The 24625-nt window shown below is 41.4% G+C and overlaps 1 protein-coding gene across 1 annotated transcript; it reads left to right on the plus strand.

Moving 5' to 3' along the window:
* Positions 1-943: 943 nt before the first annotated feature.
* On the plus strand, positions 944-24140 carry smarcd3b (SWI/SNF related, matrix associated, actin dependent regulator of chromatin, subfamily d, member 3b). The gene is given in 15 exon segments (XM_034149460.1): positions 944-1284; positions 7239-7341; positions 7344-7425; positions 10314-10403; positions 12597-12639; positions 14074-14196; positions 14477-14599; positions 15146-15241; positions 18661-18762; positions 18856-19017; positions 19452-19549; positions 19702-19837; positions 20487-20609; positions 21186-21287; positions 21376-24140. Coding segments are annotated over 15 exon segments (1515 nt in total). The 5' UTR covers positions 944-1206; the 3' UTR covers positions 21430-24140.
* The last annotated feature ends 485 nt before the right edge of the window (positions 24141-24625 follow it).

Below are 24625 nucleotides of genomic sequence, written 5' to 3' on the forward strand. Positions count from 1 at the left end.
GGCGTGGATTTAGTCAGAGTAATGACCTGTGTGGTGACGAAGCTCAGGCTTAATAGTAATTGGAGAAAGACTCATTAGCAAAAAATCCAGACAAACAGTATTTCAATAAGTTTTATTCATCACCTCTCACCAGTAGGAGATGTTTTTTTTATTTTTCAGCTATCAGTTGCCTGCTTATGAAAATAACTCTTTAAAAAATCAGCCTGCAAGGAGTCCCAGCAGAACCTAATTACACGTGTTGAGTGACCCAGTCACCTTGCTGAGCACACCGGCCGGTTTGTTTGCTGTTACACTGCAGCCCCTGGGCCGAGTAGTGGGTGAAAGGTAAAAGCTAATGAGGTGAGCAGAGGAAACACTCCTAACCTATAAATGCACTCTGACAAAAGCCAGCACAGAAACACAGGAAGTGAAGGTGCTCTTGACGTGGCCTTCTGCTCTTGTGAAGTGACTTTAGCACACGAGAGTAGCTCTACACTCAAAGACAAATGTAATGTCTCTACCTTGAGCTGCTTTGCTTTTAATCGAGCAAGAACCCTCCCGCTCATCATGACTCCATCATGTGTGGCAGATCATGTACTTACACATGTGTTAATGATATGCAGCGTGGCCCCTTTAAGAGCCCACCGTCCTTTTTATGAAAACGAGCCCAGGACTCGGAGGTCTGTGTGTGCTGACCGTGGCCTCTGTGTTGGTCACCCTGGGGGTGTGTGTTGGGGGGGGGGGAGCTACAGCAGAGAAACTGATTCTAACCTCCCTAGCCCCCGTTTAGACCAAACGGCAGCCTCTCCGCGCAGCATGCCCTTATCTACCAATGGAATGCAACAGCTGTGCGGGGGAGCGGCAGGGTGGGCTGGCTGAAACCCCCCTGCCAGACCCCCGTACAGCCTCTCCCCCCCGACCACCCCCCCTTCCACCTCAAAGCGACGTGCCGGGCTCCTGAAAGGCAGCTCAACTAAAAAGTGAGCGAGACACAGTGAGAGACTCGGCAGGGCTGCTGCACATTCAAAATAGAGTCAGAGGGAGGGAACAGAGAGAGAGAGAGGGAGAGAGAAGGAGAGTCAGGGACAGGCAGTGCTGTAAAGGAGAGCACAAAGAGAAGGAAAGTGGAGCAGGGGAGGGGAACAGGAGGCTTGGTGGTGAAGGGAGAGGGAAAGACAAAAGAAGGAGAGGGGAGACATCGCAGGGTGAACGGAGGGGACTGAGCAAATGGCTACGGAGGACACGGCGGGGGGAGCCAGGAAAGCCACCAAGAGCAAACTGTTTGAGTTCCTGGTCCATGGAGTGGTGAGTGGCGCTGTCCATCATTCCCTTGAAGAGAGCTGGCATGTGTGTCTGTGTGTCTGTGTGTCTGTGTGCATGGGTCGGCGCAGCAGCAGCAGCAGCAGCGGTCTGTGTGTGAGAGATAGCTGGGTAAAGCTGGCCATGTGAAGGTTATTTCCAGCCCCCACCCCCCTGGATCCCAGCCTGTTAGGAGATAGCTTGAGAGAATAAGAAGTGGAGCAGCATGGATGGATGGAGCTGAGAAGGATGGGAAGCTGAGGAATTCTAACACACAGAGAAAAATTGAAGGAATAGAAGCTTAGCAGCAGCAGAAAGCAGCCAGCTCCCCCTTTGGCTAACACAGGAGCACACTGCTTCCCTGAGAGTCACAGACAAGGGGGGGGGGGGGGGGGGGGGGGGGGGGATGACGAGTCCACTCACAACAACAGTCAAGAGTAGCCTTCCAGGCAGCGTGGTGTTGGTTGGTGGAAGGATTTGAACCTGTAAGGTCACGAGACAAACGGACGTAGTAGCGTAGACGGAGACGAGGCATGCGGCCAATCCTGGAAATCATGCAGAACAATCAACCCATTCATGTGAAGCCAGCGTGAAATGTCAAGTCAAGTGTTGCTCATGCTCAGAGGTTAGGCAACTGTTACCACACTTTAATAACACATCATGGATGACAGTAGCAGTGTGTTTTGGTAATGAGCTGGATGAATGGGAGGATTGAGGGTGATGGGAAGTCAGTGACACTTGAAAGTTCTAGCAGATGTGGCTTTGACATTGACTCAAGCGGGTAAATAAACTGGGGATTTATGGCAATAACCAATCTTTTTGTCCATTCATTTCATTTTCTTTGCTTAATCATTCACTCAATTTGTTTTAGAATTAATACCCACTGCGACTTCTTAAAGCTCAAGGTGACATTTTCAAATGTTTTGTCCAGCTTGAAATCCAAAATCAAATTATGTTTATTTTGACATCTGGGGAATAGTTTGATTAATCTAACCCTGACCTAGGAAAATATAAATTCTTCATAAATCTCAATTTCCTGAGGAACGTTATAATTTCTCCTCGTTTTGGTTCAAATTAATTTCACCTTTTGTGCAGATCCTGAAACCTGGACTCATTTCCTCTCCTCTTGTACATGGAGAACGTCACAAAGGCTTTATAGTATTTATTTGCGAAATTGAACACTACATTTTCATTCATTTTCGTTTAATACTTGTATATTTTGGGGCATTTTATGCTCTCTGTAGTAGCGAACTGAAAGTAAAGAGATAGCAGGCAATAGGGGAATGGAGGGATGGGGAACAACCAGACTGGAATCAGGGATCTAAATAGATGTTGCTGAGGTGCAGACAATAATATTATGATGCTTGACTCACACAGTCTAGAGACCAAAAGTCCAAAAGAAGTATCATACGATTGTGCAGCAGAATTTATTTTATATTATATTCCACCCCAAAAAATCAACTGGTATCACCAAATCATCTCATGACCCTCCCAGAGGTCTATCGTTGTTTTTTCTAGTTATTTCAGTCATTATTTCAAACAAAAATGTAAAAATACTCTGCCGTTGTGGCTTTTCAAGAGTGAATATATGGCTGTTGTTGGATCAGGTTAACAAGCAACCTGTGTAAAAGGAATATCTCACTATTTCCTTATACTTTATAGACCTAACAATTCATCTAGAAAGTAATCAGACACGACCTCACTTATCATAAATGTTGTCTTATTGTTTGGATGTGGTTTTCACTTTCCGATGACCTGAATTTGCACAGTTCCTGAAACTTGGCATCACTTCTTAATCCTCAAGTACACAGAGAAGGTCAGAAAGACTTCATTTGTCAAACCCTTTTTTTATGTCTTAAAATCACAGAACAAGCATCGGCTCAGGTCTGATTTCCTGCGTTTTAATCAGCGCTGATGTTGGGCGCACTGACACCAGGTAGATTTATACAGTTGAACAAGATGAGGTATTGTCTGTTTGACAGGATCGGTCATTACGGGGGCTTTGGGCTGCGCAGACACAGACTTAGGGAAACAATGGAGCAGGTGATTGATGATCCAGATGAGTGTGTCCTCTCCACAGACCAATTAACCTTGATGAGGTTCTGGCTGCTCCAAGCCAAATATTTCCCTCCACTGCCTCTCCCCTCCATCCCCTCCACGTTTAAAGATGGAAAAAAAGTCCTGTTATAATAGTTGCGGCAGGTTCCTTTTTTTTGTGTATACTGTAGAATGTAGAAATATTTATACTATGGGACACGGGGATGAATCGTCGCAGTTTGTGAGCTTGTGGGCGATCTATGACGTTTTCTTTCCCCCCTTCATGAAGTTTTTATACACGTGCATCCACATGTAGCAATATATCTAAATACACACACACACATTGTTGTGGTTACTGAAGGTCGTAGTGTTCCTGCCTCCCAGCAGCAGTGTGTGTTGTGGGGGAGTGTGTTTGGGCCGAGTTCTGCTTCTAGGTCTGATGGGTGGGCTGAGGTCGGTCTCTTCCTCTTTCTCTCTCATTATCTGCCTCACCTCCCCCCCCTGCTGTGTTACTTCTCTGGCGTGTGTGTGTGTGTGTGGAGGTCAGCGAGGGCCTTGCAGCATTCTGCGTGGGAAACCCCGATAAGCCGAAACATAATATGACACACTGTTGCGTTGTCATCTGCAAATATTGAGTGTGTTACTGTGAGACCTTTGAACACGAAATGCCCCTTTAAACTCTGGATCAATATAACCGGATTCGACGATTTAAGGATTTTGTCCAATGTTCAAAGTTTGGAGATTTGCCCATGAGGAAAGTTTTATTTTCCTAAAAGGTTAAGTTTTTTCGCCTTCAAATCAATACAAAGAAGGTGAAAGATATGTTTCTGTGGTCCTTTGACCAATGTCCATGTTACTCTGGTTAATCCATAGACCTTGCCATGATCATTGAAATGATTTTTACCAAAGAAATACCTTTCATAAAAACTGTCCAGAATTTGTTCTTTGGATCAAAACTGTCCAGAATTTGTTCTTTGGATCAAAACTAACAGGGACACGTTTTTCTATTTTAAAGAGAGGTCACTGTTGAATCTGAGTAATCTCACTTCCATTTACCTCTATTGTAATTGGGGGGAGGCGGATATTACAAAAAATATGATGTTCAAATTTCACCACACATTCCTCTGAAAGTCACAAAACACTGATATTGAAGCAGCACTCGCATGGTTATAAAAAATGTTGTCCGAATTTATAAGGATGTTAGCTAAACTGACCTTTTTATAATGATATCACTTTTAAACAACATATAACTTGGATTTGTTTCGGTTTTTTTCTGACACTTAATTGATGATAAATTCAAATAATAATTTAATCTGTAAATATGAGTCACGTCCCGCTCAAGGACCCTCCGCTTCAGTTTTTAATAGATTTGATTCCAATCAAAGCTTTTAAAAGGGACCATGCGTGTTGCAACCCACAGACTCTCATGTTTAGTAGTGTGGGTTAAGTTTGGCCTCTTCAAATCCCTCCAGAGATGCCAACACACTTCTCAGATATCCCTCCACATGGCCGCTTCGATTGCTGGCTGGCTGGCAGAGCTCCGGGCCCAGATTTGGAGTCAGTTCAGCAGGTCAGATTATAGAGTACAACCCATTGTGAGTGTCTGGGGGGGGATTCATACTACACATGATCCAGCTATGGATTTCTGTATCTCCCGTTCTCCAGACAGCAGTTGTAACAGAAGTCTGGAAGTGTAGCCTGTTATTGCCCAGCTTAGGTAGGAAGATAAAGAGTCTGTTAAAGCTCCACAAGGTTGACAACATTCAGGCAGGAGCCCCTGGCCATATGTTGTCTTATCCTCTCCCCATTCTGAGACCCTTCTCAGTTGCTTTGACCCGCCCAACCTCCCCTCCCCCCAGCCAGAGTGACAGCGCCGCCTGCTCGGGCTTCTTATCGCAGGATCTCTGCCTGGTCACCATTTCAAAAGGCACATAATACGCCAGCCTCTCGAATGGTTTTATTAAATCTCTGATCTTCTTTGTTTGATTTAACATGTTTGTGGAGAGTCTAAAGATCAAATCTGACGTGTTTGTACTTCCAGTAATATAAATGTACAGGTGACTAATAGTGTGAAATTTGGGGAAATGTAATCTCCTTTAGCTGCCTCTTTTTCTCTGAGCATTTACTCATTTGTTACAGAATGTAGCAGTCGGTTTCTGTGCCAATTTGAAAGAAGACATATTTTCTTGCAAGGCGATGGTTAAACGTCAAGGTCTGTTAAGTTATGGCTCTGTTAACAGCAAGATTTAAATGTGTTTGTGAATAATAAAGAGGTAGAAAAAGAATAGACTGTTACGTGGTGTAACTGGCAAGTTGTCGGTCCTTTGTAGAATATTTATAGTTTGATATTAACTAAGGAACCATCAATCACTGTCATATCTTTGGATTCATCTGTGCTCAAAATGCATTTCAGTGGTGGAGTATCATTACTTAAACTGTGGGATTACATCCAGTTTTGAGGTACTTGTACTAAAGTTCCTCCATTTTATTCAACCACATATTTGTACTACTCCATACTTCATAGGAAAATACTTGTTACTTGGATTATTTTATCTGAAAGTTGTACTTAATTTATATTTAAGATTTCATTTAAACCCTGCAATGGTCTTATAAAAGACGTTACATTGTTAAAGTTTAAACCATATAACAGGGCTGGATTATCCTACCTCAGGGCAAAATAAAAACACTGGCCCCCCTAATCAGAACCACCCCCCACCCTTAGTCCTTCCCCTGGGTTCCCTTCAGTTAACAACATTAGAGTAAATGTCCATATTCTGCTTATTTGAGTGGTGGTCACACTCAATAGTTGCATGACATTACCTCTGTGTGCATTATGGCAAAATGTTACATTTCCACAAGCTTTTAAATACAAATCTCAATTTCTTTTGGCCATCTATTGTATCAACTGAACTATTAAGTCATATATAAGCTTCAGTTGGAACGTCTTTAGCTTCAGTAATGTGACATATCAGAAGGATGAGAGCTAGAAAATGATTTTTCAAGTAGATTTTGGAATATTTTCACATATATCACAATATCTGAATATCTCGTCCACCTCTGACACATTTAAAATAATATATTTTATTTAATTAGAAGACATACAGTTCTTCACACACAGTGGTCTGTGCTCTCCTTCAAAGGAGTCAAAGGATTTCTTTATATCGCACGATCCCCAATTTGGTTTCAGACTGAGGCGGGAGGCAGCTGTTGCCATGGGAGTGACAAGCACAGGTGAGAGTTCCCCAGTTGTTCCCAGGCGTCAACACCAGGCGTGTGTAAAACTGTGGGCTCTGACACTGTTGGCATTGTTTAGGAATTAGGAGACGTGTGTGCGTGACATAGCGTCACTTTTTCTAAAAGTAGACAACAGAAAACAACAATGATTTTCTCAGTGTTTTTGAACGTTGACATTGATTCCACTGACACGTTTAGGGTTAAAAAGTTGTCTGAAGTTTTGGTTACATATTTTTATGTCGGCCTCTAATTTTTGCCTTTATAACACAAACAAATCCCATAATAGATTGCACGTCTTTTGAAGCTTTACTACACTTTCTTTCATGTCTGCTGCGCCAGATGGAAAAGATTCAAACTTGAGTAAAATGACGTCACCAGATTGCCTAGTCTCTGTTCATGTTTACTTGTTGGTTGTTAGATTACTGAAATGTTACCAAATGTTACACAAGGTAGAGGCAGAGCAGAATTTCATTTTTGAATAGGAAAATTGTGTGAGGTCTGGATCAGAAGCTGATGTGACGGATAGGATGATTGAAAAACTTCAAGGAAATGCACAAAACTGCCATTGATCTCATGTTCCCTTTGTTATATTTTTAGACGAACTAATTTGTTATTATAATGACTCACAATGGAAAATGTTTGTTTTACTTGATCATGACCCGTCTTTTCTCCTGCGTTCTCCCCCCCAGCGTCCTGGCATGCCGTCTGGAGCGAGGATGCCCCACCAGGGAGCTCCCATGGGCCCCCCCGGCCCCCCGTACGGAGGCAGCCCGGCGGTGCGGCCCGGCCTGCCCACCCCGTGATGGAGCCCAGCCGTAAGAGGCCTGCTCCCTCCCAGCAGGTCCAGCAGCAGGCCGTCCAGGGCCGTGCCAGAAAGTGAGTCTGAATCCAGCCCCACCCCCCAACCCCTACCTCACACTGCATGGCCTGCATATAGAACTCCTTATTTATCTGCTTTTGTGTGGAGTGGTTGACATCATGAAAAAGCTGTGGTTACACTTTATAGTCTGGCATAGATCTGCAAACCAAACATGGAAATGGAATCATGGGCAGGCAATTAGTAAGAGCTTGGCATCGATTCATAATATCTTTTAGCAGATTGTCATATTCTTAGTGGTTTTTTGTTATTTTCTGAGCACACAATTCCAGACTAAACTCGTAATTTTGTCAATTTTAGCCCAAAACGTTTAGTAAACTGTCATTCAACAGATTACACCGGTAAGTTTATTAAAGTATTGGGAAGTATGATAAATGTATATTCCTTGGAGTAGGTACTGGATAAATAATTGTCGTGAAACATAAAATACCAATCGTACACATTTATTAGGAAATCATTTAACAGTTTTGGTCATTATTAATCATCAATCATAAAAGTGATGAGAGTCAACCGTGCGTAAAGAGTCTACATGCTAAATGCTAGTGTTAGCATGCTAACATGCTAACAATGACAGTGCTAACGTTTTGATTATAGCAGGTAAAATGTCTCTAGATTTAAAACTGTTGAACTTACAAAACCAGTGGAAGCTATCATGAGCATTTTACTTTGTATTTCTTTTACAAATTCATTAAATAGTTTTGGATTAATAAGGAAAAAGTAATAAAGATTATCATAACAAGCAGCTTGACAGGGCTTACCTTTACCAAACTATTTCTCTACAGTGATCTCATAGAAAGTGCTTTCAAAAATCACGAAGTGAACCCCTAAGCTTTGTGTGTCTCTGCTAGCGTTCATTTCAACCTTTATTTTGACTCTTCCACTGCTTTTTTGTATTGCATCTCCTGCTTGCTCACCGCTCTGTGCATCCACTTCTCACCCTCCCATCCTCTGCTGTGACTGAACGTCTCCTCTGTTCACTCTTCCTGGGTCTTTGTTGTACAGTGTGCCCCCATGCTCTTATCTGAGTGGTGTCCATGCTGTTGTCTGCAGGCGTTCAGGCTCTAGTACTTCTCCTCTTATTGTCTGCTGTTTGACAAAGGAGCTGAACATCAGTATCCCAGGCACACACAGCGGATGGATGTCTGTTAGGAGGCCAGTGTGGCATGTTTGGTCATTAGAAAAGAGATCGATATGCGCACTCGGTGGACCTCTGTCTCTCTCCGTTTCATTCTCTCAGTATCTGCAGCACAATTGATCCACTTACAATTAAGCCGGCTTGTCGAACAGGTCAGGGGAAATGTTGTCCTGCGTCGGGGCTTCGACCCCCGGAGCGTCCCTGCTGACTGCGGAAAGGGTCTGATCGATGGTCCAGGGTGACCCGTCCAGGTGTCTCTGTCTCTCTGTGGCTTTGTGACAGAGTTTGTGTCCTCTGGCAAACTTAGTTGATGCCCCTGCACTCCGCTCCTGCCAGCTGAGGGTGGGCCACCTGTGTTTGCAGTGTCATTGAGACCTTATGGTCCCTGCCTCACTCCCTCTGCAGACAAACGCTGTCCTACACAATGCTGCTAAAAACATAAAGAATCTTAATACCTCACCTCGTTTCCTATTAATCACGTTCATACACTGCTAATTTGGCAGATTGCAACTTTGACACCAAGTGTGTCTTCCTCATTGCGTTACTAGAAAACATATTTGCTGTTGCAAATGAGTCTAATTTAAATGTAGGGGACAGGTTTGGAAAGCTTTTGTATCAAAGAAAACACAATGAGGTTAAAGCATAAATGAATGTAGAGTATTTTCCCTGTGTCTCGTAGCAGGAAATACTGTTAGACATGATCTTCAAGCAAAGTTGTCTGTGTGGATTTATCTCAGGTGTGCTTTCTTTAAAGTGAGAAATAATATTAAAGCATGATCCTAGGCATAACATTTCAGATTCATATCATCATACTCATTCTGATGCCATGTAGGGAAATGATTCCTGTGCCCTTAACTTACATCTTGTGAGGGTAAAATCAAGATGCATTAAATTAGTTGAAAACGTGGGGCTTTTTCACAACAGTTCCACTATTTCAAAAAAATGTAAGTTGAATTGAGCGATTGCTACAAACAGCTCAAATCTGTGAGCCTCTGAATCCACCAGTCTGTTGATTTCAGTGTGCTTTCACAGAATCAAAGTGAAAATGTACCTGGTCTCTTCTTGATGCAACTATTTTACAGCACATTATCTATGAAGTGCTGATGAACCTTGATTTTTGCTGCTAGTCTTTGTCCTTGAACAGACCTAAAAACATTCCTTGCTGTTCAGAACTAGCGGTTACCTAGGGTTTCAGTTTCAGTTGGTTTGAGGGGCTAGAAAGTGGAAATACTTTAAAAGATTTGAGCTTTGGTTTTCGGTGATGAGCAACAAGCTGTGAATAGCATGCATGTTGTCTTCATCTGCACATTATTTCCTCAATGCAACATCCAATAGAGCTGAACTCACACCCAGCCTGTTTTCCTGTGAGACACGAGTTCACAGTGTTTTCAGTGTGTTGTCTGTCTGTGTGTGTGAAGCATGATTGTTTTGGTTCACAGAGAAACCTTGTTGAATGAGCGTGTCCCTCAGATGAGCGGGACCCCCCCCCCCAGCTCCTCCTCTGCTCCTCCTCTGCTCCTCCTCTGCTCCTCCTCTGCGTGCATGGACGCAGTTACACGCCCCCCCCCCAGTGCCTGCCCTTGTCTGAGTTTTAGAGTGTGCACCTACTAACACACCCTTGAACTTAACACACACCCAACACATACAAAACAGCCACAACCACCAGGTGTTCCCCCACCTCTGACATCATACGTGAGTGTGTGTCTCGCCACAACTCTAATCGGACAACCTTCGAATCCCCACCATATTTAGGAAGCCTGTCGGATTCCCCGGAGCCAATGAGATGCCGGCGAGGCAGATGGACATGAGAGAGCCCCAATCAGATCCCACGCTCGGATCAAAGTAGGAGTTTATTCTGCTGCATGTCCGTTTTCTTACGTTTGATGACTCTGGCCTATTTAGAATTTCACCAGAGCCCAGCACTCCTTGAATGAAGTGTGTTGGCCGGCTATACGTCCAGGCCTAGATATACACCCCCTAAAATGTAGTGGTGCATGCTTTGGACTGGAGCATGGCATGATGGGAACAGTTTGTTTCAGCCAGAACAGAAACATAAAGTAGAATATAATCTCAACCCCCCTTTTTAATGATGCAGGTTTTTGTTTTCCTATGCAATGCACCCCTGGATCTTTCAATCCTCCCTGCAGCAGGCTTGTTTCAGTATTTGGCATGCTGATGTAACAGACCGTTGCAGTGTTCTGTAATAGAACATTTCCCTACACTGCAAAAAAAATCCAGATCTATAAACAGAAAAAAAGTAATGTAATCTAAAGAAATGTTCCACAACCAATTAGGGTTTAGCGATTTGGTGATATGACGATATACCTTTACCATATACACCATATAGATACATTAATAAACTGTATTTATATAGCTCTATTTTTGGCCAAACCAGAGTTTCAATTTGTTTTTGTTCTCTTTCTCGTTATTCTATTTTAAATTCGCTTTTTTTATATGATATCCCAATATAGAATGACCAATTCAGAATATTTTATACATATTACCCAACCCCAGTATCAAACCATAAATCAGGTAGGCCTAAGCTGATTTATTTTTGAACTATTTTAGAAATCAGACCACTACTAAAGTCCATCTACCCTTGATATAATTATTTGACATTTTTGGAAAGACATTTATTGACTTTGTTGCAGAGAGCAGGTTGAAGAGATGGACACACTAGCTTAGCTTAATTTGGCCTAGCTTAGCTTAGCCTAGCATAAAGACTGGATATAGTGGAAAGCAGCTAGCCTGGCTCTATTAGAAGTAACAGAATCTACCTAATTAACACTTTGTATTTTGTTTGTTAAATCTGTACAAAAGGAAGTGTAAAATATGACACGTTTTATTTTTATACTGAGTTATGTGTCATTTTTACACTTCAATTATTCTATGGTCTCAACAAAGGAGATAAGTGTTAATTAGTCAGCTCTAGTGCTGCTGGAAGGTGGATTTTCTTACCTTCAGAAAGAGACCACAAGCTGTTTCCCCCTGTTTGAGGGTTGATTAAAGCAGTGAAACTTTTCAAATTCACAATAAAGATGATGAAAGTGTTCTTCAATGTAGCTCAATTTAAGTTTGTATGCTTAGACACGATTAAAGAGCAATTTGCTCATGCAGTCTTTATCTTCTTTAGACAAAACAACGATATGCCCCGCGCAGTAGGATTAATTATCTTTCATTAGAAAAATATTATTAAATTGTCCAGAAATATGTTATTTTAGACTTTGTTTTTGAGCTTTTTTTGCAGTGTAGGGCCATCCTGGTGTTTTATAGGAAATGCCCTCCTATAGGCACCAACAACAGAACACTTGCATGAAATGACATATGAAAGGTGTCCACAGATTCAATATTTAAGAAACTTTAAATAGAGAAAGTCGCTGTAGTGTTGCTTTTGTAATCAGTGTCACCAAGAAATATAGTTCTGACAGCGAAATCAACTTCAGCGACTTATTGTCCTCAGTTCTACCTCGGTAAGTATATAAAAACAAGGTTTTGGTGTGTGTGTGTGTGTGTGTGTGTGTGTGTGTGTGTGTGTGTGTGTGTGTGTGTGTGTGTGTGTGTGTGTGTGTGTGTGTGTGTGTGTGTGTGTGTGTGTGTGTGTGTGTGTGTGTGTGTGTGTGTGTGTGTGTGTGTGTGTGTGTGTGTGTGTGTGTGGTGTGTGTGTGTGTGTGTGTGTGTGTGTGTGTGTGTGTGTGTGTGTGTGTGTGTGTGTGTGTGTGTGTGTGTGTGTGTGTGTGTGTGTGTGTGTGTGTGTGTGTGTGTGTGTGTGTGCGCGTGTGCGTGTGCGTGCGTATACATGCAAGGCAATAGGTCTTTGATGAGGCACTTTTTGGGCCGTTAGAGGCTCTTGTTCTCCAAGTGGGCTGCTGCATTTCAGAAAGCAAACACACACACACACACACACACAGCTGGGATGCTGGGGTGCTGGATATGGCCCAGCATTTTAGCAGATGGCCTGGGTGCTACGCTATCAGTCACCATAGTAACATGCTCTCTTTTTCCTCTTTCTCTCTGTCTTTCTCTCCCTCTCTCCAGTGCTAAGAGAAGGAAAATGGCAGACAAGATTCTTCCGCAAAGGGTGAGGCTGCAATGTGTTTTTTTTACCTTTGTTGTTATGTTTACTTAATGCGTGTGTGTTATTAGGTGTTGGTGTGCACAACAGAAAAATCCTGATTGTTTTTTAATGTCATGGGTTCTTGGAAGGCGCAGAGGGCCAGACGATTGTGTGTTATTATGAAATGAGGGGAGAGAGTATGAGGGCGCGATCAGGGGGTTTAGGGTTATTTATAAGGGGTTTTATTATGTTATTTTGAAGGCGGCTCAGTGAGTTAAATTGGAGAAATCAGCAGGATATGGCAGACACTTAAGTAGAACCGAAAGAGAATCGCCACCTTGCCACAGGTGAGTCTATCAGGTGATTTTTACATCCCGTTCTTTCAGTTTTGCGGCCCTGTACCACACAATAACCTCACCACGGCTTTCAAACTGAAACTACGGTGGGCTGGAGACTGTATTTGTCTTAGCTTGGGTCTTATCCTCTAACATAACCCAGACAGAGAGATAGCGGTAGGCATGGCTGGGGCGCCACTCCACAATAATGAGTCAGGGACAGGGAATGTCTGCCACACTCCTCAGTCTGCTCGCCACCTCAGCCCGGTGAAAGGCATTGAGATGGAGATAGAGAAGGAATGAGAGGGAACAATGAAGGCAGCCATTTAGAAAAGGAAACATGAAAGAGAGAAGCAGAGGGAGGGAGGAGAGGGAGCAAACTGTAGGACCGTGTGTGTGTGCACAGTTTGGTAAGTGAGCAGCAGCCCTTGATGCTCCGAGGACTTTCATCGGTATGGTAATGTGTGAGTCCTGGCTGCTTGGCTGCACACTCTGCATCTCATTCTGATCCCCCCCACTGTCCCCAGGATGCTGTGGAAACCGTATTAATGGTGGGCTGGGCAGCGGTTTGAGGGAAAAATAACTTATACTCCATATCTAATGTAATCATTTAAATCTGAGTAATCATATTTAGTTTTTATGTAACAACAAGGTATTAAAACTGAGACTCCTCAAACTTGTTTTGTGGCACAGGTGTATGATGAATGTCTGCATTTTGAAGAAATGGGTATAAAATTAAGCATATATAACATTTCCATTTTCTCAAAATTTGTCTTGGTTTTTTTTTACAGTCACACCTGTGGAGTATTTTTGTGACACTGTATGAAGTGTGAAATGTTCCCAATGTTCAAGATACTTCAAATAAAACTGAAAGGAATAGTTTTACATTTTGCGAAAATTGCAAAAGTCTTTAAGGATGGATGAGAAGATTGTTACCCTTGTCTTTAAATTACCATTCCTTGAAATAATACTATATGTAATGGGGCTAAATGTCCTTGAAACAAGACATTGGACCCCCTGCAGCACCAAAGCGGAGTATACAGCTATTCTGCTTGAGCCTTGAGTGATATTCACATAGTATATATTAAAGGTTTTAATGTCACATTGTCTCTCCTCTGAGCAGATCCGTGAGCTGGTGCCAGAATCTCAGGCTTACATGGATCTGCTGGCGTTTGAGCGCAAACTGGACCAGACCATAATGCGCAAACGAGTGGACATCCAGGAAGCACTGAAGAGACCAATGAAGGTAAGGAAAAAACATCAGAAGCCAATAAGCCCCGTCTAAAACACCAATTTTGGAATCAAATTTGCTTCTACAAACCATATTGAAAGGGTATAAATGGCCAATTTTGGGGTTTTTCTCATCTTAAAACACAAATTTAGTACCATTTCTAGGCTAAAAACTTATAATATTCAATCACTAATCTTTCTTTATAATCTGTTTATATACCTAAAGCATTTTTATTAAAGATTTTGTGGAATGTCCGTTTGATTTGTGGTGTTTCTATGTGCCCTTGTGTCAGCAGCAGAAGCGTAAACTGAGGCTTTACATATCCAACACCTTCAACCCTGCAAGACCAGACGCTGATGACTCAGACGGCAGCATTGCATCATGGGAACTGAGAGTAGAGGGGAAGTTGCTGGATGACGTACGTGTTGTGCATTTAAAATATACAGTGCACGTTGAAATTGGTGTCTTATGCCTTAGCTTTTTATCACATATCCAACGTAAAGGTGATGTAGGGTTTACTATTATGTCGTTAAATAGCTGCTTAAAATCATAATCTTCCTATTAAAGTGTGCTGCTGTGGTTATGATGATGTGCTCAAACAAACAGAAAAGTGTCTGCTGGCTCAGAATATCAAACTGAATGACTTGTGTTGTGAGTATTAAGAGAGGCTGTGTTGAGCCGTAAGCTTCTCTTCAAAAAGCTCTGATGTTCTTAGCAGTCCGGGGCAAGGCCGTCATCTCACAGCGGTAGGAAGCATTTAGGTTTCACAAACCACAAATATTTCTGGTGAAGCTCTGAGGAAGTAGACCTTGAGAATGTCTAGTATCTTACTTTCCTTTTGATCTCTCTCGACCTCTTATGTGTTTATGATGAGTAATGTCTCTGTGAGCAAAGACCAATGTGTGCTTTTTGCATTTGTGTGTCTGACTTTAGATACTAACACATTTCCCTATCTGTTTCGCAGCCGGGGAAGCAGAAAAAGAAGTTCTCCTCATTTTTTAAGAGCCTGGTGATCGAGCTGGACAAAGACCTGTACGGTCCTGACAATCACCTGGTTGAGGTTAGTTCAAACACTCTGTCAACAGAGGAAGTCAAAGTCAACATTCGATCAATATCTCTGATCGAGTGTTACAAAAATTCAGTTTTGCACTGTCCCAAAGATTACAAATATATTCTAAAAATATATACATATATGTATATGCACAAACATACACAAAATGTCAGCCTGGTGAAAAAGAAATGCTGTTTTTGAGTCTGTTGGAGCTCCACCTGAGGCTGGGGGACCCTGAAGGCAGGAGGGTGAGGATAGAAGATAGAATAGAAGAATATATATTTATTGTCGTTATACAAAGTACAACGACATTTCTTTGGAGGGATGGGAGGGGGTCACCCACAATGCTGAGTGCTCTGCGGGTGAGGCGGGTGTTGTAAAGGTCCAGGAGGGAGGCACCAATGATCCTCTCAGCAGTGTTCACCATGCGCTGCAGGGTGGTACAGTTGGATGCGGTGCAGCTTCAGAACCACACCGTGAGGCAGCTGCTGAGGATGCTCTCTATGGCGCCTCGGTAGAAGGTGTGTCCATGATGGGTGGGGGGGCTCCTGCTCTCTTCAGTTTGCGGATGAAGTAGCTGCTGGGCTTTCTTGGCGAGTGACATGGTGTTGTTTCTCCAGGAGAGAGAATACATTTTTTTGTCACCTAACAATATTGTTGATACATTTATCATTATTATTTTCATTCTTTCAGAAATAGTCCACGCTTTCCAGGAAAAGTTATGCATTTAGATGAATGGACGCAATGTTAGGATTGAAAAAATCTCATACATTTTTTAATTATTACCTACTCATTCATAGTTTATGCACTTTCAATACAAACTCTATTCAAACCTCAAAAATGTTCCATACCTTTCATATATTAAATGAATCTTTCAAAGCCAGCCTTTCAGTTTAAAGTCCTATTTTCAACAAGCAATTTAATTTCCTGCAATTAAACCACACTTTCTTCAAAAGAAAAGCCATTTCTAGTTATGAATGCACTGTAAGCAGCAAATTTAAAAAAGTGAATACAGTCAATTCTGCAAGTTTTTTCTGAGTAACAGATTTCAGATTCAGCACAGTATATTATATATATATATATATCGACTATTGTAAAGGCCTGTTTTCTTTCTGTGAAAAGTTTGTGACGTCTGCGTAGAGATGTCTGTTTAAGGCGTCTGATAGAAAACAAAGGAAGGACGCTGCGACAGGCTGTTGTAGAAAATGAAACCATCCCAATCAAACATATTATTAATGAGCTTCATTGTGTAATCACAGGTGAAGCTGATATCCTTAACAAGGGTTCAGCTCGTTAACACACCTGTTGTCCACCCACTCAGGTGTTTTTAATTATGTTGCCTGATTCGACCTTTTCAAAGCAGCTGTTTTATTTGACGCTGTCTCTTTAAAATGTTGTTTTTCTCTGAGTGGGTCATTGCTTTTCATTTGAGATCACATCTATTAGCAAAACAGCTTTTGTATGCGGCACTAATCAGTGAATATGGCTGTATATTCATGCAGTCAGGGTCAGTGACGGCCTCTTCATCGTGCAGGGGAGAGATTTTCTACTGAATATGTTATTTTGTGAAGTCTTGTCACCCTTCTAACCTGCTGCTTATTTTTTACGTCCCCTTCGGATGAATACAAAATAAAACAGACTGAGCGAGCGACTGCCCTCTTCCCTCATTAATAACTTGATGTTTTTATAAATGCAAGGTTGTTTTAAGACACAGCTGTGAGAGCCTGAGAAGTGCTTGGTTATTAAAAAAACATCATTAGCTGCCCTACACTTTGTATCTCCACAGAATGAGACTTTAAAAAACACACTTTAAGAGCGCCAAAGTGAAAAAATTACGACTTCCCAAGGTCCTCCTTTTTAGTAGGTATTTTGGCATGGCACTCAGATGGAAACGCTTTGAATGATTTTCAATAAAACAAATATTTCTCTCTACCTTGAGGTACAATCAGTATCTGATCTGCTCTAATTCAGCCGTTCGTTGAAAGACAGAATTATTCTGTATTGCATGCCAAGTTACTTGTCATAAAGATGGTGCTTAAAGTGCTTTTCTTTTCAGCTGGTAAGATAAAAGTATTTCAACTGTGGTTAAATAGAGAGGAGGTTCTGATATGCATAATCAGCACAGAATCTTTGCCGGGCTAATGTTAAGTCTTTCTGGTGTTAGTCTGCAGGACAGTGTGTGATATCATTAGTACACATCCCCATGGTTACCCTATTGCCATCTTGGTTTCTCAGCACTCTCTGCATGGCTAGTTTAAAAAATGTAACCTTTGACCAAACCACATGCTTTGCACTCCAGGTCAAGATCAAGGCAGCTAAAAACAGGTGACTTATTTGTATCTGTTAATTATGTCATATCCTCTGCCGCGAACAGTCTGCAGCTTCCTAAAAGCCACTGAACATTTTCAAGTATTTCTCTATAACATTAAATATGAACCAGTAATCAAAGTTAAAGCTCAGGGATTAACGTGCTAAAATGCTTATGTTTAGAAGATGTAATGTTTACCATGTTACCCATTTCGTTAAGATGGAAGAAGAAGATATACTTTATTTTTTAGCATGCTGTTATTTGATAGTTAGCACTAACACAAAGTACAGCTAAGGAATTATAATACGTTCTTGCAGTTAATTAGTTACAATTCATGAATAATATAATCTTTAAATACAAAAAGTGAGTGGTAATACACAAAATTGGCCTGCATACATACACTATATACAGTGTGCAGTATGTTTATTTTAAAGGTCCCCTATTATACTCTTTTTCAACAATATACTATAGGTCCCAGATATACACGAAAGTTTTAAATGCAAATGATCTGCCCTCAATCTTTATTCCTGAAACTTTCCGAATCTCTTTACACAGTGGAGACACACATAATATGTGACTTATGTATAAAATACATGACAATATGCATAATAGGTGACCTTTAAGAATGATGGGTGATATGTAACTGTTAAAATAGACATATTATGCTTATTTTCATGTTAATTATTCTATTATAAGAACATTTTTTAATGATTTAATGTTCCAAAAACACATTATTTTGCTAACACCGTCTGCCAGAATATACCTGTATTCATCCATTATAACGCCTGTGTCTTTAAGCCCCCCCCCCCTCCTGAAAAAGCCTGCTCTGACTGACTGATTCACACCAGTGATTCAGGGTCTTCAGAATCTGTGCTCTCACTTTATTTAAATCACTTTTTAGAATATGGGACAGTGTATATTTTAATATTCTTGTAATTTGTAGTTTAGTTGATTTTAAAGTGTTTGTTGCAGAAAAAACATGATTTAAATGATTGTTGCCTCTAAAGCAGTAATTAATTCTGTTTCAATAAGTGTGAAACAAAACAACATTTCCATTCAGTCTGAATAAACCACCTCAGTTTGGGGTGTGTAGTCATTGTATGGTGGCTCGCTTTTACAGTGGCACCGCACGGGCACCACGCAGGAGACGGACGGCTTCCAGGTGAAGAGGCCGGGGGACGTGAGCGTGCGCTGCACCCTGCTGCTGATGCTGGACTACCAGGTGAGGGCGCCACCCCCCTCACAACTCTGACAACAATCCATGACATCTTTCAGGCCTCAAAAGTGTTTTAATGCGGTCCTATTGTCCCCGCAGCCCCCCCAGTTTAAGCTGGACCCTCGCCTGGCGCGCCTGCTGGGCATCCACACTCAGACCCGCTCCTGCATCATCCAGGCGCTCTGGCAATACGTCAAGACCAACAAGCTGCAGGACTCTCATGACAAGGAGTACATCAACTGTGACAAGTACTTCCAACAGGTATGGGACTCTATGTGGAATAAATCATACAGTTGTTTAATATTCCATTCCCTACACTCTTAATGTAAATAATATCCTGCTTTATATTGTGTCTAAAGCCCTTCAATAGTGTTTTGTTTTTATGCTGCTGCAACGCAAAAGAAAATCCCAATTTGGGATCAATAAAGTACCTCTTATATTATGTTATCTTACAAAAAATATGCTGCTGAAAATAACTAGAAAAACACGAGTACTATGAAATATATCTACCTTGCAATACTGACTGCTACTTGTAATTTCTAAAATATACATCATACACACTCAACCTTATGATGTTTTCTACAATTCCAGTCAAAGAAAATCAGTGTGCTCACTCTTCCTACATTTTTTTTAAATACATTTTAACACCTAAAGGAAACTACTTACCAACAATTATATTGTACCCTCCTCTCCAGATCTTCGACTGCCCTCGGCTGAAGTTCTCTGAGATCCCTCAACGCCTCACCAACCTCCTCTTGCCCCCCGACCCCATCGTCATCAACCATGTGATCAGGTAGAATCCTAAAAGTTGTATTGAGGTTAAACTGTATTATGCATGCTTCATGGAAAAGATAGGCAGTCAAAAACAATGAATGGGAAGTAACCAAAATGTGTCTTTAAGCATTTTTGACATAGTTCTGATGATGACCGTTTGTTCCCTGTCAGCGTGGATCCTAACGACCAGAAGAAGACGGCCTGCTACGACATTGACGTGGAGGTGGAAGACCCCCTGAAGGGGCAGATGAGCAGCTTCCTGCTCTCCACCGCCAACCAGCAGGAGATCGCCACCCTGGACAACAAGGTGAGCCTCACAGAACACACACTGAGGAGCGATTCAGCTTCGATGTGTCGATCTAACTCAGGAGCTAACTGAGCAGCCACATGGGAACAACCAGATTTATTGCATATATTTTGAACAGAAGCGTTACAGGTAGTTACTTGTGATCAATCCCACACCATTATGTGGGGCCAAGATTTATGTTTCACAGACAGATTTAAACTTTTAAACTGACATTTGATGCTGTGTTTGAGCTTGAAGGCCAAAAGAAAAGTCAGAAATACATTCTTCTGTTGTACAATTGACATACAAATAACTGATATATCTTTTTGTAATAAATATATGGACACATTTTCATTTTGTACTTTCTTTTTTAACTCTTTTGCATCAGCTTTTTGAAAGTTTGTGCCAGTTTGTTGGCATTCAATATTAGCATGATGGCAGAGATATACCCATTTATATGTTATCCTTTCTTTTATCACATACACTTTTGAAAAGATCACCATATTTTATAAAGATAAAGGCTACATTTCCTGAGGAATGTGTATTTCCTGTTTGTAAATGTTTAAAGACTTTTTTTTCTGAGAGTGGATACAAAATCTTCATTTATTTTATGACATTTTGGATCTATTTTAAATCAGGAAAATGACATTTGTAACTGTTCCCCTTTCAGATCCATGAGACCATCGAGTCCATCAACCAGCTGAAGATCCAGAGGGACTTCATGCTCAGTTTCTCCAGAGACCCCAAGGGCTACATCCAGGACTGGCTCAAATCCCAGAGCCGGGACCTTAAGGTTAGATATTCAAACACGCACACACACACACACACACACACACGCACACGCACACACACACAGGCACTCATGTGTGTCTCCTTTCCTAAGGAGATGTAGTTACTGGTCACTTTGAATAACAAGTTTTGGCATACAACACATTTTCTAATGTTATGAAATCTGATAAGTTAATTGATTAAACTCTATGTTAAAACATTTTAAAATGACTTATTTTTTCCAGCTACAACATAAAATCCATCTGTAATCATATAATCTCACAGTGAGATTCTATCTAGTAAGGAATTTTACTTTTACTTGAATAACATTTTAAATACCATAGTTCAACTGACGTGGAGTCATTTTACACTGTGGCAGAATCAGAACAGAACTACATTGGTTTATTGCTAAGTAGGTTTTCACTCAAAAGACATTTGCTTTGGGTGTATTGGTACAAAACAAACTGAAACATATATACTATATTGCTCTCTTTACTTAAATGAAAAATCCAAATACTTCTTATCATTCCTCACATCACATTTAATATTAAACATGGTTATTATGTAGTCTTATCATTAATGATTCCTCTCTTGTCTGTAGTTAATGACAGACGTGGTGGGGAACCCTGAGGAGGAGAGGAGGGCGGAGTTTTACCACGAGCCCTGGTCCCAGGAGGCTGTCAGCCGCTATTTCTACTGCAAGGTGAGGAACTGTCGTCTTCTCTCACTTCACAACAACTCCAGATCCGCCTCTAGATGTTTACTGACATATTTCCTTTTTTTCTGAATAGATCCAGCAGAGGAGACAGGAGCTGGAAACGGCCTTAGCTGTCCGCAACACCTAAACCAATGCCCTCCTGAATCTCCCCCACTGATTTCCTGTGTGTTTGGAGGCCATCGCTGTAGTTTGGTGAAACTTCATAAACGGTCATAAAAGAAAATGCAATTTCTGAGGTTTCCCAAAGTTTAAAAATGAAGTGAAATGAGAGTTTTTCTCACGGCGGACGCGATGGAAGCCCTGATGCACATATTTGTCCCGTTTTGTGCAGCACTGTGAAGGCATCATCATTTACCGCATGTGTTCAGCTGCGCCCGCGAAGGTCAAGCCCCTCAGACCACAAGCATCCAAAACAAAAGCCCCCTACTCTCCGCTTCTTTAAATACGTCACACACACGTCAAGAAAAACTCTGACCGGCTGCAAACACACCGCCATGTTTTTGGATCTCAAAACAAACACGATGTGACTCTTCGCTCTTGATGAGTCCTCATATTTTATGTTCCCCAATGTTTCCTGTAACTGATTTATTGTTTGATTCTAAGTGTGTGTTTTTGTTTCTGAAAGATTGATTTATGACACCAGCAAAGTGGAGAATACAAGTGTGACACATGGGGAATCAATTCTATCTAGAAACCTGAGATTGAATTCACTTTCAGGTTGGAGTGAATCAAATGGAAATGTGTCTCATTTAAAGGTAGGGTAGGTAGGAATGGAGAAACCAGCTCGAGTGCGCTAGAATTTGAAAGTACGCAGCCGGAAACAATCTGCACCTTCCTTCAGACTTCCTTACAGAGCCCCTCCTCCAACACACACGAACGCGCACATGACCAATGAGGGCACGAGATAAGTTTGTGCGCAGATGGAAGGCTGACAGGCAGGTAGGCCATCCAGTTATTTTAGCCGGGCGTGCTTTTTACAGTATTACGGCTTCCACAGATGAATTTTTTTTATGTATTTATTGTCAAAGCATTTAATGTATTCATTGCTATCGGGATGTTAAGAGCATTCCATGGAATATAACAAAAAGTGTTTCTGAAGTGAATTACCTACCCCACCTTTAAGTTTTATTTGCCAGTCATTCTTACAACAGTATTAGATAAGAGCTGAAGTATTACCACAGCGAGAATAGTGTTTTAATGAAGGAGTATTGATCATAATAATAAGAGTTTTTTCTTCCCTAATCATAGCTAACGACAAATATGCCTATACATGTTGGGACTTGATTTGTTTTGTCAGAGTCGCTCACTGCCTCTTCCTTGTGTATTTTGCCAGTAAATGTAAAGGTATTACCAAAGGTTGCAACGAGAAGAAGAGAACATGATCACTGAAACAGAAGTGGGCAACGATCCTCACCTGGGTGTAACAGAAATTGCAAAACATTTCCATGTAAGGTGGTCATAAAAATCTGAACAATCTGGGTAGTTCCAGAGAGGATTTATTCCCAAATGTTTAGATTTTCTAGCCAATTAGGCCTCAGGTCTTTGTAAACAAACCCTGAAACTGTTATTGTAATGAACACTTAAACCCAGGTCTGGAGGATTTTGTCCATTTCTACACTTTTTTTATGTTACATGAAGAAGAAAAACACTTTTTTAGAGATGTGAATGTAAATATGTGTTTCCCCCTTAAGAGGTCCAACTGTACAGTATACCGCAGACTATTTGTGTGTTTGTTTTTGGATTTGGGGAGGATGGGGGGGGGGGGGAGCTGAGTGGTGCATTATGGGAGATCCATGCGATTTGAATTAGTAGGGCAGGAATGTTAGTGTTCCTCTGTGTACTATCTTGGGTTGGGGGGGATTTATTTTTGGGTATATCGTGGGAGCTGCAACAAAGAAAGACCTCCCTCAATCTCAGTAGCTGTAACACGATGTAATCTGCACCGATCTCCTTTTACACTTTTTTTAACGACACTTGACTTGTATGTATATGTTGTAATGTCAGATGGAGGATTTTGTTCCTCTCTCTCAGCAGTCAGTTTCTAGCTGGAACCTTTTCTGGGTTCCTTTGCACTGTGCTGTGTCTCTTTTACCGGGACTTTTCTCGTCATGGGTGAGACCCTCTTTATAATCCCAGCGTACACAAAAAGTGATCGAACGACGACCTATGCATGCTACATGGACTTTAATTAACACATCTGATGAGATATGTACATATAAAAAAAAAAAAAAAAAAGCTGGCAGTCTGTGTGAAAAAACACTTCAGTTGAAATGCCTTCTGGAAACTTTTTTGCCAAAAATGATATGCCCTACCAGCAACTAACTGTAGGTGTGATTTTCTGAGCTATGTTTTTGTTACTAGGACTAAGTTATATTAACTGCACTCATTAGAAGAGAAACAGTAGTCATTTGTAGTATGCTAGTCCTGACCAGGGGTGATTTGTCTTTGTATGGCCAGGGCATTCACATGGTTGTCATACAGTCACTGATTCACTTGCACCCTCTTGTGGAGGAAACTAGAAGCTCCGGGGTGACCTCTGCTTCGAGCGGCTCAGTGTCAGAGTATCCTGACACTGTTACTGTTACTAAACCCTGACATACTGTTGACATGTCCCACTCCCTGCATGTGTTTGTGAGAGTGGGAACCGCTCTCTCTCTGTTTACACTGTTGTCAGAGCGTCACCAACAGGGAGGGAGTAGTATACATTACACTGTATATCTGTGAACTGGTGATTCTACACAACAAAAAAGAAGAAGAAAAAAGGGAAAAAGCAGCTGTGACATTGCAAGACAGCCTGGATGTAAATAAAGAAGCGCTTGCCAAAGTTTGTAAATGCCATGATATGTGGAGTGTCTTTTTTTCACCTTTCTGTTGAAGTGGAGGTCATTTTTTATTCAATCCAAAATGACAAACTTAACAAAGGTTCACTCTTTACAAAAAGTATGTATTAATGTGTTAAACTGAGCCTCTTAAGTAGAAGCATAAAGTAGAATTAAATGGGAATTCTACCCCAAAATCAAACTTAAGTGCAATACTTAAAGTGGACCTATCATGCTATATTTGAATAATATAGTGTAGGACCATACCTATATAAGGCATATTTATACTTTTTTTTTTTTCAAAATACCAAACAGATCATGCATTTTAGCCATGCCTCATTTTGCTCAATTTGACATTTTTTAGCTCTGGATTTGCAAGGGCAGATTCAGTGAGAACAGCACCATCTACTGACCTGGCATATGTACTACAGCGTCTCCAGGCTTTCGAACGGCAATGGCCGTGGCTGTCTCCTCCTGATTGGTGGAGTTGGCCCAATAGCCGTA

The sequence above is a fragment of the Trematomus bernacchii genome, unplaced genomic scaffold (assembly GCF_902827165.1).
Source record: "Trematomus bernacchii unplaced genomic scaffold, fTreBer1.1, whole genome shotgun sequence".
Classification (NCBI taxonomy): domain Eukaryota; kingdom Metazoa; phylum Chordata; class Actinopteri; order Perciformes; family Nototheniidae; genus Trematomus; species Trematomus bernacchii.